At 46.1% G+C, this 14,481-nt stretch overlaps 1 protein-coding gene across 17 annotated transcripts in view; it reads left to right on the plus strand.

Moving 5' to 3' along the window:
- LOC137625854 (protein Son-like) overlaps positions 1-14,481 on the plus strand; it is a 137,733-nt gene that overhangs the window by 38,406 nt on the left and 84,846 nt on the right. For all 17 annotated transcript variants that reach the window (XR_011040924.1, XR_011040925.1, XR_011040926.1 and 14 more), the window contains 4 exons: positions 4,103-4,337; positions 4,509-4,604; positions 13,682-13,757; positions 13,892-14,030. Coding sequence is in view for 13 of the 17 variants with exons in the window: in XM_068356758.1 (XP_068212859.1) it covers positions 4,103-4,337; positions 4,509-4,604; positions 13,682-13,757; positions 13,892-14,030 (546 nt within the window). In the remaining 4 variants the exon portion in view is untranslated. The remainder of the gene's footprint in view (positions 1-4,102; positions 4,338-4,508; positions 4,605-13,681; positions 13,758-13,891; positions 14,031-14,481) is intronic.

Consider the following 14,481-nt stretch of genomic DNA (forward strand, 5'->3'; position numbering starts at 1 on the left):
TTAATGGGGGTAATTATACACACTTTGCCTGTCTTTCTGTCTATTAGAGACTTGCCTCTGATTTTAGCCACAAGCAGTAAACACCTACTGTAGTTGCCTCTCAATCTTGCCTGTTATAAATCTTTTCCTTTATCATTGCAGTTTAAATGGAGAAGTGTATTATGTAATTGTCTCCTGGTAAATGTAAGAATTCTGGTTGGTTTGTTCAAACCTAGGATTGATTCCCGCCATCTGTGTGTTTTTTACCGAGGACATTGGCTGTTTGTAGTCATCCCTTGTGATTAGGACAGGTTGTGGTTGTGAAGAGTGAGGAAGAGGAGGTTAAGAAAGATTTTTCAGTAGTGATGCTGGTGGTGCCTAAGCTGATGGCGAAAAATCTTATGGCGGCAGCTTTTCATCCGGCCTACTGTCTCCCTTGGAGTCCTCTATGGATAGGTTTCGGAGGTATTTATGAGGAGGAAGAACTTGACTTGCCCATGGGTCATTCTCAGGGAATGTTAAAATGTCAGTTTCACATGATAAAAGTAATACTCCTTTTTTTTCCAAGGTTGGGGCCCAAGCAGGGAGGGATTTCGAGGGTGGGTTCACTGGGCGGCACAGGTCTCTCGTCCAGAAATAGATTTTTCCTTCGTCAAAATCCCTTTTTTTCCTTCAAGGCTTGCACATAGTTGTTCTAAGTGACCACAACAACATGGACCTGAAGTTGGGTTTTTCTTAGGGCATCGTTGGTACTCCGTCCACGTGAAAGTTGTTGAAGGTGTTGGCTGCCAACATGACTTCTTAGGCTTTCCCCATTGTATTTTCCCCATCTCTTCTTATACCTTTGGAGGCACTGGACAGTGTGGTGCCAGTTATTGTTGTTTTTACTGTTGGAGAAGCCCTGTATCCTCTTCCGTTGTGGGAGTATTGTCATTGGCTTCCAAGACCTTGACCCTGAAGAAAGCTAGCAAGAAAAAATGTCTAATTTTTCTCTTTATCTTTATCTAATCCTTTGGATGCTGCTACTTCTGCCCAGTAGTAGTCCAGGAAGACTAATCTACTGTTGTGCGAGACTCATGCTGATCTCTCCTTGATTGTGTGTGATAGTGTGGTGGGATACAGAGAACCAACCCAGACCAGGAAGGTGTCTCAGTTGTACAGAGTCTTATGCTACAGCTACCAATGTGTGGTCTTGTACCTAACTGAGTATTGTACTCGCTCAGTTGATCAGAATTAAGGCTACTGCCCTTGTCTCCTTTTTCCAGAACAAACAAGATGCAAATCAGCCTCCGTCATAGAGGAGACTATGGTTCCAAAGGGTGAGAAATTTGCTTGTGGTAGAGGGAAAGGATCACTGATAGGTGTCTGTTTTTATGAGTGAGGGGACATTCCCTCACGTGAACGGTAACATGATTCTCAGTTTCCTTGTGATAGGTCCCTGTGTGATTGTTCACCGCATGATTGTTCTTTTCATGACCCCCATGTTACCAGTTACGTTTCCACTTGCGTGAAGGAATTGAGATCGCCTGTTGTTTCCCTGCATGATCAGTTCTCGGACGCAACCAACGAAGGATGGAGCGTACACCTGATGGACCAAATCGCTCACGTAGTGTTGTCCCCAGAAGAAAAGCATCTACACATCAACCTATTGGAAATCCAAGCAGCATTGATAAGTGACAAAACTATGGCCATAGCATAGGTCAACAACCAAAGGGGTATTGTGTTGATTAGTCTCGGCAAATTGAAAAGCAAATGCATATCTGGATGGGGACAAGCTGTAAAGTTGACAGCAATGTTCATTCCAGGAAAGATATATGTCCTAGGGAAGACGCTCACTTTTCAGGGGCAGGTTGTATATTCAGAGTGGTCCCTACATCCATGCACGAAAGTAAGGCCTTGTTTTCTAATTATCACCAGTGATCTACCTGTTCACCGTATGGCTGATCTAGAAACTCGCAGAAAACCAGTGTTTTTATTCTTCTTTCAAGATCCTTGTTCTAGCTTGTGAGACCAACAAGGGGACTGAAAGGCCTTTTCCAAGAAGGGATCACCAAGTTGGGTATTAGCCCCACTCAAATTTCAGGAAGAACCTGATAGTGGTGCAGGTTTAGATGCATGAATGGAAACACCAGGCAATCATACCCTCCCACTATAGTCCATTTCTTTTAGTGATGCATATTTGCAGCGACTCGCAGCGGTGCCCTTTTAGCTCGGAAAAGTTTCGTGATCGCTGATTGGTTGGAATTATCTCGTCCAACCAATCAGCGATCCGGAAACTTTTCTGAGCTAAAAGGGCACCGCTGCGAGTCGGTGCAAATATGCATCGCTAAAAGAAATGGACTATAGGGAAGACGCTCAATTTCCAGGGGCAGGCTGTAGATTCAGAGTGGTCCCTACATCCATGCACAACTGTAAGGCTTCTTGCTTTCTAATTATCACTAGTGATCTACCTGTTTACCGTATGGCTGAACTAGAAACTCGCAGAAAACGACGTTCTGATTCCTCTTTCAAGATCCTTGTTCTAGCTTGTGAGACCAACAAGGGGACTGAAAGGCCATTTCCAGAAAGGGATCACCAAGTTGGGTATTGGCCCCACTCAAATTTCAGGAAAACCTGATAGTGGTGTAGGTTTAGATGCATGAATGGAAACACCAGGCAATCATCCCCTCCCACTACGTTTTGCTCTTCTTTCTTGCCTCTCTCTAGGGGTGCAGCAGTCTTGGTCGTTATAGCTGGACTGGATGTCAGATGTGGGCAAGCTTCATAATCAAGCAATATTTCTTTTCAGATAAGATTTGAATTTGTTAATAAGTATCATCTTCCCCTCTTCCCAGACAAGTGGGAGGATGGATAGAATGTGCTCAAACCTACAGTGTTTCTTATAGATGTGTATTATACATTGGGACATAATCATCATGTTATAGATTCTGTGAGTGAGTACCATTTACGATAGGTATGTGCCTAACCTAATGCTTGTGACATCTCCATGCTCACACCATTATGAGGTTGGCAGGAGTTATCACCTTCGCTCCTCACAGGACCAGGTGCTCTGACATTTCCCAGGAACGTCAAACAACAGGGACTTTATCCACCCTGAGGATTAGTCTCGTATTGCAGGACGGTGGATTGTATCCGTGTAGGAATAAATAACAAATTTCTAAAGTAGTTTGTATTTTTCCAAACTATAAACACCCGAGTCCTTAAATCCTAGTCCTGCATTCAAAAGTGTGTGTCTTAAGCCCAATATAAATACCTTGCCAAATTTTTAACAGGTGTTACAGCTTTCTTGAAGTCGTATTCCTATTAAGGGACTAGGTTTTTTATTATGGAAAATAATTACTTTAAATATTTATTACTTTTCTCTGGGGCCCAGATCAAATATTATATAGTATATCTATAGTTCATTTGTAGGAAAGATTACTGTCATTTAGCTTGTATTTATTTCTTGAGGTTTCAAGTAAATGTTGACTCCACCCATCCTCTGCATTGGAAATGGAAGGTGTATATGAATTTTGTCAAATGATATAAGCAGGAAAGTCATGTTTATATTGAGAAGAAAACTTGGCCCCTTGCCTCCCATAGGTCTGCTCATTTTTTAGAGTACAGTGCATCATGAAAGGAAAAGGTATCCTTGGGTGGTCCACACTTGAGATATTGGGATTCAGTGTATGTGATGTGTTAAAACAACACTTACTTGAAGTATAGGAGTTAGATAAATATCAAGCAAACTAAGTATATTTTAATACCCATGAGCTTTGTATATGTAATATTTGGTTTTCTACCACCAGAGAACATCTTAGTCAGAAAAAAGGAAAAAACTAGTTGCAATATGAGTGTCTCCTGCCTTATAATAGTAATACTGATGATAATGATATTTAATAGATTGTGCAGGACTCAATATTACTGATTAGGGCATGATGATATACTAATCAGATAGCGGCCATTTTTTTTCAAGGGTTATGTATGTATATAATTTAGAAAAAGTGTCATCAAATTTTTATTAATGTTAAGTGTTCCTTTGGATTATAAGAAGATTAAAAAAGGTATGCTTGATTATTTACATGGTTTTAAAGCATCGGTTGATGATAATGGCGCTCAATGTTTTCCACAATTTGGTTTTCAGAAGTTGAAGAAGGGGAAATTATTAGTGAAAATGACAAAGAGGAGACTTCGAAAAGCAAGTCGCATAAAAAGAAATCGAAAAAAGACAAAGACAAAAGCAAAGAGAAGAAGAAAAGTAAGAGGGAGAAATCTAAAGACAAGAAAAAACAAGCCAAAGAAAGATCCAAAAGCAAGGAGAGAAGTGTCAAAAGTAGATCGAAATCTAAGGAACGATCTAAACATAAAAAGTCGTCCAGGTTAGTGCTTGGGGGCGGTTTGCCTAAATGATGATACAATATGTGTTTACTGAAGTCATTATCGTAATTGATGGATGTACTTAGGTATGCCCTTTTTAAATTATATAAACCTTTTATTTTTATCACTTAGTTTAAAATGACTCTAGTAATGATTCTTTCTCTTCATGGTAGCTGGCATAGAGATCGGGATGGTGACCGAAGATATAGAAGATACTCTCGCTCTCGAAGTCACTCGAGGGACCGACATTCACGTTTTCGTCATCGGAGGTATTGCCAGTGGTCGATTTTACAATTAATTGTTAATTTGGCTCAGTATGGGTAGATAGCCTGTTATTCTACACATTCTTTTTTTTATGTCATAGATGGGAAATCCAATTGTTCAATATTTTCTAAATATCCGTGGTAAAGATGCAAGTCCTTGACGCTACCTCAATAATGTGGTGCATAGCCACCTTTCTACTCATTCCTTCTTGTCCTGATTTGCACACATCATTACATACTTCTAATATGGTGCAAATTAAAGAGACATAGAGATGTGTTTTTAGAATTTAATTTCTTCCGTAACTGGAATACAAACCACGCTGTTTATTAGGGGTATTACTTTTGGCGTAGCTGAAATGACGAGCCATTAAAGTTTAGCGAGGGTTAACAACCCGCACTGCTAGTTACAGGAGGGTAGCTTGCTACCGCTCCCACTCACACACCTGTGATTTAGCTTACTTTACTTTTCGCTCGGATGGTGAACGGACGTTGCCGCTCTTCATCCTTCGCCTTTATTGGACTGCCATTAATCTGTTTTTGCTTTTTCTTTGTTTTAGTGTGTGTTTGTGTGTTGACTTCTGCAAACATGCGCACCTGCCCTGGACTCACTGGCCGGCCCTGCGGAACTTTTATGTCGGTGGTGGAGACCGACCCCCACACCCTTTGTCCCGCCTGCAGAGGTCAACAGTGTGATTGTAACAATATGTGTAGTGAGTGCAGGGAATGGTCTGCCTCCCAGTGAGAGAGGTTTGGGCGACGGCAGAAGAAGAAGTCTAAGCTGGATATTTCTCCTTCGAAGGCTCCTTTGAAGAGGGAAAACCCTAGGCCTCTTTTTCCGTCTCCCGACCCTCCTCCGAAGCTCCTACTCGTTCGGTCTTTTGTAGACCAATTTGATATCGGCCAACCCCTGTCCTCGAGAGATGGTGTTGCTTCCCCTAGCGAAGTGGCCCCACCTCTCCCTCAGGGTGAGGCCTTGTCAATAACTTCCCTGTTTTGGGTTTGGTCATTCTTGGGGCTCCTGAGTCTGCCCTCCAAGGACTCATTGTTGCAAATCATCCGGCGGGGTGCTAGCGTGCAGCAGTCATCGTCGCCGTCGAAGGTAGATCCTCTGGCCCTTGTTGACATTGTGGTGTCAGAGGTGTCGCCTGTGATCTCGGCTGACCCCCCTGGTCCACCAGACACTCCAGCTGTTGCTGCCGACTTAGTTTCCCCCGTTCCTGATCAACCTTCGAGGGGGAAACTAAGTCCAACATCTCTCTCTCTCTTGCGAGTGTTTCTCCTCCTCGGGGGAGTTCACTCATAGAGACTCCTCTTTGGAGGACTGCTGCGGCTCACGGTCAGCTTGCTGATCCAACGGCCCCTAGAGGGCGTCTTCGCCGTAAAGCTCGCCCTCCACTTTACCTTAGAGGTCTCCCTTCACCATCGATGAAAAGGCGCCTCTTCGTCTCTTCTGCTACGTTGTCGCAGCCGTCACCCGCAGAGGAGTCTCTGCTGCAGTCATCTTTTGGCCCTCGACATTCGACTGTGCCTGGACATGCTACTAGTCATCCGACTTCGGTCCTGGACCTCTCTGCAGATCGTTCGCGATCTCCATCGGTGGATGTTCGCCCTTCCAAAGGGCACATCCCGGTTCCTGATCTACCTGCCAGCCGACCTGCCGACCTTCCATCGCTGTTCCTGGTAAAGCCTCCTGAGGTCCTACTGAAGTGCGCTGCTGTGTGCCATCGCCCTTCGGCTGGTCAACCTCATGCAGTTCACCGGCGCTCACTAGCAGCCCGTCAGCACCAGCCTGCTCGTCAGCGCTCTACAACGCTTCGGTGCGCGCCTTCACCTGCTCGCCCTCAGCTTCTACCAGCGCGCTAACGATCTCGGGCTCAACCGAGCCCACTGAAACTGCGCGCACATGCGCAAATTCGGTCTCCTGTTCGCCAACCTAGACAGCAGCTGCAAACTGCGCCACGCGCCTACGCTCTGCTACGCGCCTGCGCTCTCCTGCGCGCCAATGCTCTCCCGCGCGCCAGCGCTCTCCCACGCGCTAGCGCTCTCCTGTGCACCAGTGCTCTCCCGCGAGCCAACACTCCTGCACGTCATCGAGCTCCTGCGGGCCAGCATTCGCCTGTGTGCCAGCGCTCACCTACGCGACATCACTCGCTCGCGCGTACGTGCCATATCTCTCCTGCGCGCCATCACTCTCCCGCGCATACGTGCCATATCTCTCCTGTGTGGCAGATCTCGCCTGCACTCTCCCACGCGCGCGCCAGTGCTCTCCTGCTTACCAGATCTCTCCCACGCGCACGCACCAAGTCACGCGCGCACCCACCCACAGTTGCCCGCGCGTGCGTGCCAATGCTCACCCGCGCGTCAGCGCTCACCAGCACGTGCACCATCGCCTCACTCCCCTCCCTGCAAACGCCTTTCAGCGTGCCCATGGGGAAAAGGGAACAGGCTTCTGCAGAGAGGTTCAGGATCCGAAAACTGCCTTCTAAGGCGTACCCACCTATAACGGGAACTCCTCGTAGGGAACCTTAGGTCCCTTTCTCTTTAGGGGATCTGTCTAACAGTGTATCGGTCAGTCAGCAGCCATGATTCAGTGCCATAGTCAGAGCTGTAGCACAAGCCTTCAGTCCTGCCCTGTCTGGGCGCTCATCGGAGCACCCTATAGCTCCAGACTCGGCACAGAACCATGGCTTCTTCTAATCCCCTGAAGAGGAAAAGAGGAGTCTCTGACGTGGTCACTTCCTCGAGCATAAAACTGACTCCGGTCAGGCCATCAAGGCTAGTATATCCTGTATCTTCCCCGGGATACTCTCCCACCTCACCTTTGCCAAGGGAGTCGCGTGAGGAAGGACCTCTTCCATTCCACCGTCGGAGGAAACCTCCCCACGTGCAGGGAGTTCCCTACCTTCATCGGAGATCAGGAAGGACACAACATCTAGGCATTCGATGTTGGAGTCCTACTTTCTTCCTCAGAAGGAGCCCAAAGACTCCAAGACCTTGCCAAAGTCCTCCACTAGGACTACCAAGATGGAGACAGCCAGCCACTCGAGGAATGTCTGCAACCCACCTTGGGAAGAGCTCTCGGGGTTGGAAGATGGAGACTTTGCTGCAAATCGAACGTCGGAAGGAGAGCAAAAAGAGTCAGAACATGCATTTTGGCAGGTCCTGACTCTTATAAGGGTTCTCAATGGGTTTACCAACCCAAAGATACCCCCTTAGGAGAGCAAGAACACGGTCTTAGACCGCGTCTTTGGCACCCAGAAGCCCTCAAAGACCATTGCAGCCCTGCCTTGGTCTCAAGGGTTGAAGGATGCCTGGGCTAAGATTGCCCTACAGCTCTCCGAGTATGCCTCCTCCCACTGTTCCGCCTCTACCAACAAGGTCCTCCCACATCCTCGTGTCCAACAGAGGAGGTACTTCGAGATCCTGGAGGAGCCTAATCCAGCTCTTCCTCTCCACCATTCCTTGGAAGAGCTCACCAAGGGGTCTCTGTAGAGAGAGACTACAGCCGGCAGGTCTCTTTCTTGGCGACCGAGATCCTTAATCAGGAAAAGGTCACGAAGTATGCTATGCAGGCTACTTCGTGGCTTGATATCTGGTTAGGGACCTTGGGAATCCTTGTGATAACTCTGGATTTCTCCAAGGAACATACCAGGAAGGCAATGGAGACTTTCCTTCTCTCAAGCACATGCGCGATCGAGTTTCTCGCCCACCAAGTTTCGAACTTGGGGGCAAACACCATCTTGAAACGTTGAGATGCAGTGTCTGAGAGATTCCACCAACAAGTCCCTAACGTCCAGATAGCTACGCTCAGACATTCCTCTCTAGAGGGAGCCCACCTGTTTGAGCCTAAGGACGTGGAACATCCTTTTGAGAGATGGAGAAAGTCCCACTAGGACTCCCTCCTCCATAGGGCTTTGACATCCAAGCCCTATAAACCACCAGCTTCTCAGCAGTCCCGTCCAACCAACACCACGATGACCAAAACAGCAGCGAAGACAATGGTGTCTAAGAAACCCTTTCTTGCCAAGGACAGGGAAGGGACTAAGTCCTCCAGGGGAGGGAAAAATCATAGAGGGAGCAGCCGAGGCAGCAAACGCTAGAATAGGCACTCCCCTGCTTGTCCACCAGTGGGGGGATGCCTACAAAGTTGCTTGGACAGGCTGAAGCAACTCGCGGCCGAACCCTGGACAATCTCTGATTCATTTAGGATATCGCACCCCGTTCATAATATCTCGCCCTCCCCTGACCAGGAATCCAGTGTCGATAGACTCCTTTGCCATGGGATCAGCAAAGGGGCCGGCCCTTCGGGCAGAAGTCAAGATCCTGTTGAAAAGGGCGCTCTCCAGGAGGTCCTCAACGGGTCCCCAGGCTTCTTCAGTTGACTCTTTCTTGTAAGAAAGGCTTCTAGAGGCTGGAGACCAGTCTTTGACCTCTCAACCAGTTTGTCAAGCAAACTCCGTTCAGCACGGAGACGGCAGACACGGTAAGACTTGCGGTAAGACCACAGGACTTCATGTGTACACTGGACTTAAAGGACGCATACTTCCAGATCCCAGTCTATCCGTCTTCAAGGAAGTTCTTAAGATTCAGCCTAGACAACAGGAAATACCAGTTCAAGGTGCTGTGCTTCAGTCTTTCCACAGCTCCTCAAGTCTTCACCAGAGTGTTTGCCGTAGTGTCATCTTGGGCGCTCAGGATTGGCATCCGTCTCCTCCGCTAACTGGACGACTGGCTAATCCTAGCAGACTTGGTGTCAACCCTTCTTCAATACCGAGACAAACTTCTGAGACTTTGCCAAGATCTAGGGATCATGGTAAATCTCAAGAAGTCATCACTGCTTATACACCGAGACTGGTATACCTAGGCATGATGATAGACACCAGTCTCCAGAAAACCTTCCTATCAGACAACAGAAGAGCAAGGCTGAGGAAGGTCGCAAGTCCCTTCCTCAGACGAAAAGAACTTCCAGCCCAGACGTGGTTATGTCTTCTCGGTCACCTTTCATCGCTGGCTGGTCTAGTTCCCAATGGCCACATCTGGGTGAGATCCCTCCAATGGCGACTCAAGTCCTGGTGGAATCAGTCTCTTGATTCCCCCGACATCCGGATCCCCATGGGATCAGCGGAACTGACGGACCTTGAGTGGTGGGTGGCTGCCGAGAATCTATGAAAGAGAGTGGATCTTCTCATCCTCCCCCGGATTTGATGCTGTTCTCAGACGCTTCAAAAAAAAGGGTGAGGGACCCACGTGCTGCACCACACGACCTCAGGCCTCTGGTCAGAGTCAGAAGAGTACCTCCACATAAATCTCCTTGAGATGAAGGCCGTCTCTCTGGTCCTTCAAAAGTTCCAACAGTTCCTGGCAGGCCACTCCGTGGTGGTGATGAGCGACAACACCACAGTAGTGGCTTACATCAACAAGCAAGGAGGTACTTTTCGGTAGCACCTATCCCATCTAGTAGTAGATATACTGAGATGGGCCGAGATCCACTCGATACCACTATTGGCACGCTTCATTCCGGGCAAAAGGAATGTGCTCGCCAACAACTTGAGCAGAGCATCTCAGATAGTCAGTACCGAGTGGTCTTTGGATCATCTAGTAGCCTGGATCATCTAGTAGCCAACAAAGTCCTGACTTTGTGGGGTTCTCCGATAGTGGACGTCTTCGCAACGGCCCTGAACTTCAGGCTCCCGTTATATTGTTCCCCAGTCCCAGACCCCAAGGCCCTCTGGCAGGAATCATTCCAACAACGGTGGGACAACATCGACGTTTACGCTTTTCTCCCGTTTTGTCTGATGAGAAAGGTACAGTACACAACAAGGCCAGAACATCGGTCAATCTTTCAATTACCCTCATAGCTCTGCTCTGGCATCACGCTGAATGGTTTCCGGTCCTTCTGCAACTCCTAACGGAGCCCCCAACAGAGCTCCCTCTACGACACAATCTACTCAAACAACCACATGCCAACATATTCCACAAAGCCATAGCTTCGCTACGACTTCATGCCTGCAGACTATTCAGCATCTCCTCTCTCAGAGAGGATTTTTGCAACAAGTTGCAATCAGGATGTCTGGACACCTGCGAAAGTCATCAGCAGCAGTCTACCAGGCAAAGTGGAAAGTCTTCTGTGGTTGGTGTCGGAAGGAGTATCTCCTCTCGATGCCACTATTCCAGCAATAGCGGAGTTTCTCGTATATTTGCGTGAAGAAATGTGCCTTTCAGTCCCGGCGGTAAAAGGCTATGGCTCAGCCTTAAGCCTCGCCTTTAAACTGGAAGGAATGGACGTTTCTTTATAGCTAGAACTTTCCTTACTCATACGGAGTTATAAACTTACCTGCCCTCAGTCTGAAGTGATACCTTCCCCCATGGAACGTGGTTTGAGTTCTCAGGTCTCTTAAGAGACCTCCCTATGAACCATTACGCCAGGCAACAGATCGCCACCTAACTTGAAAGACTGTGTTCCTGCTAGCTTTGGTTTTGGCCAAACGAGTCGATGAACTTCATGGTCTCTCATACGACATCGCCCATTCAAGGGGATGGGGAGAGGTAACGTTCAGCTTTGTTCCTGAGTCCTGAGTTTATTGCTAAGACTCAGAACCCGGGAGTAGCGGATCCACGATTCAACTCCCTCTGAATTTCGAGTCTTCGTTCTTTAACAGATGACCCTGATCAACTCATACTCTGCCCAGTGAGGAGTTTAAGGCTGTACCTTAAGAGAACAGCTGCAGCCCATCCTCGTGTGTCTGCACTCTTAGTTAGTACAGGAAGGACTAAGAGGAGGGTCACCAAGAACACAATATCAGCATGGATTCGCAAGGTCATAGACCATGCATTGAATCCAGACCCTCCTCCTCCACGTCGCCCCAGAGCTCATGATGTCGGGCGTAGCTACGTCCCTGGAATTCAAGAGAAACTTCTCAGTGATGCAGGTTCTTCAGGCTGGGGTGTGGAAACTTCGAACTACGTTCACATCCCACTACCTGCAAGACGTGACCCACAGGAGACTCGATACGTTTTCTATTGGTCCTGTGGTGGCTGCACAACAGCTGGTTTAAAACCTCAAGCTCCTTATTGGACAAGTAGCAGAAGGTTGAGGGCATTGTTACCCGGTTTTGGTCTGCGTGAATGAAAAGGTTTGACTGGCTCTTATTCTTTTCTACACCCTCCCCTCTCTTGGGGAAAGCAGCATCCTGGGTTCTTTGCATAAGCTGACCTCAAACCACTGCAGATAAACCATGCTCCCTTGTGTACCTTTTATTAAAACTTAATACTGTTGCGTCCTCATACCCTGACGAGGTGGTATTGGGAAAGTCTTGGTTACGACAGTTTTTCCTTCCAAAGACTGAATAACTTTACCTGGACGGTCACACTTCTATATATCTCAACACACAGCTTGCGTAGGCCGCGGACATTGCGTAGCAAAGTTTTAGCGAGGCGCAGGGACTCTTTATTGTTGAGTACTGACATACCAGACTTGCTAGATTGGCAGGGATGTCCACCCTTCCTAATGGGTGAGTCACCCCTAATAAGTAGCATGGTTTGTATCCCAGTTACGGAACAAATGACAAATTCGTAGGTAATCTGTATTTTTCCTAACGATACAAACCTTAGCTATTTATACAAACTTGCCTGCCAGCCCTATCCCCCTTGAAGTCCTACCTCCAAGTAAAGTGAGCTAAATCACAGGTGTGTGAGTGGGAGCGGTAGCAAGCTACCCCCTTCCCTCTAACTACTGGTGCGGGTAATTAACCCTCACTAAACTTTATTGGCTCATCATTTCAGCCACGTCAAAAGTAATACCCCTGATAAATAGCTAAGGTTTGTATAGTTTGGAAAAACACAAATTACCTACAAATTTATCATTTTTTTTTCATCCATGTGAAATTATAGATAATCATGAAAGTTTTGTTGGTATCCTGTTAATTTTTTATAATTTTTTGTGGTGACCGATGTGGTAATGTCCCTGACTGGTGAATGCCAGACTGGGGCTCGAGTTCCGCTCAAACTCGTTAGTTTCTTTGGTTGCTACAACCTCACCATCCTTGTGAGCTAAGGATGGAAGGTTTGGGGGAGCTTATAGGTCTATCTGCAGTCATCAGCAGGCATTGTCTGGCCCTCCTTGGTTGTAGCTTGGGTGGAGAGGGGCTTGGGCACTGATAATATGTATGTATGGTCTGTCTCTAGGGTATTGTCCTGCTCAATAGGTCAATGTCTCTGTCCCTTGCCCCTGCCATTCATGAGTGCCCTTTAAACCTTTAAATGGAAAGAATGTTCTTAGTCTTTTGTAGGGAAATAAAATGCATATGTTAATTGGTTATAAAGACGTCACATGCCTTTACTCCATGTTCTTTCTTTCTAAAATCTCATTGGACATACAGTAGGACTTTATATGCCTCATTTTATCAAGATGTTTTTATACTTCCCTCCTTTTTTTTTTTTTCCTGCTACTTTAGTGTCTACTAATTTCCTAACATGTCCTTGTCCCATGCCTTCACACGACAAAATCATCTTAATCTTTTAGACCATTGTCTTTTTTATGCTTAGTGTTGTTGGATGTGAGGAAAGAGGTAAATGGGCGAGAAATAACAAAGGCTATATGTTGTATGTATAGTCAAAGAAAAGACCCGTACCTAGAAAAGGATCCATCGTCAAACTGTTTGGGCAATCCTTAAAGGATCCTATAACTAGTGGCATTAATTCAGCAAGTGGCTAGTGTATTGACTAACATACTATCGACAAAAAGCAAATTTTACAAGCTTGGAGTGTGGCCATGGTAGACCTATGTTATGGGTTGGTTAGATATTACGATTTCCAAGGCCTATGTTGAGAGTAAGGTCCTTTATTTTGGATGTATTTGAAATATAAGGGAACGCAAAGAACTCTGAAATGATGGAGTGTATGTAATTAGGGTAGCCTAGAAATTTACTGTAGGCTCATGAAAATCAAATATAGGTTTTGCAGAGCTTTTGGAAAATATTCTACTTGTATTGCAAATATCATGTATGCATTATTAGAACAAAAAATATAATTTTTTTTATTTGCATTTATCTAACACAACTTTATAATTTCTCTTTACCCCCCAGTTATTCAAGATCGCGTTCAAGGTCCAGGTCGCGCTCAGGACGGAAGAGAGATTGTGTTTCAGATCTCCGTGATAAGGTATGTATTTATGGAAGTACTTCCTAGGTCATGAAACATTTTTATTTTCCCGCTGAAAGTTTGAAACTAGTGTATAATTGGAGGGTATAGTAGAAGAATGCAAAATATCTATTGGAAACAAATTTATTTTCCAGGTTACTCGAAAGCGTCTCCTCGAAATTGCACGTCGCAATGCTGTGTACCTTATGCAGAATGGCTGTCTTCCACTAAGTGTGGAGCAGGAGCAATTAGTGAAAATTAAAACTGGAGGAAAGAGTGTTGAAGAACTTACAGGTAATTTAAATGCAGCATACTCTGGTATATGTGTTTGGTAGAAAAAAGTTCTTGATCCCTGGTGTATAACTCATTTATTTTAAGTCATAATTGTTCCGACACATTAAAACCTTCGCTATTTATAGGGTATACTTTCGGCGCAGCTGAAAGACGAGCCATGATAATTTTAGTGAGGGATAACTACCCCATCCGCTAGGTAGCGGGTGTGGTTGGGGTAGACTGGCTACCCTGCTCACTCACACTTCTCGGCTGAGTAACCACTTTTTACTTTATGGCTCGGTAGAGGATGGACATGCTGCCCTTCTCTCCCGCAAAGACTTGCCTTGATGTTTTTTGTTCATTTTATTTTATTTTTTTTTCTTGTGTATTTTCATTTATCTTACATATATACGAGTGTATTTATGTATAAATGGAAATATATGTTGTTAGATATGTGTACCTTTAATTGCTG

Source organism: Palaemon carinicauda, chromosome 33, assembly GCF_036898095.1.
Source record: "Palaemon carinicauda isolate YSFRI2023 chromosome 33, ASM3689809v2, whole genome shotgun sequence".
Taxonomy (NCBI): domain Eukaryota; kingdom Metazoa; phylum Arthropoda; class Malacostraca; order Decapoda; family Palaemonidae; genus Palaemon; species Palaemon carinicauda.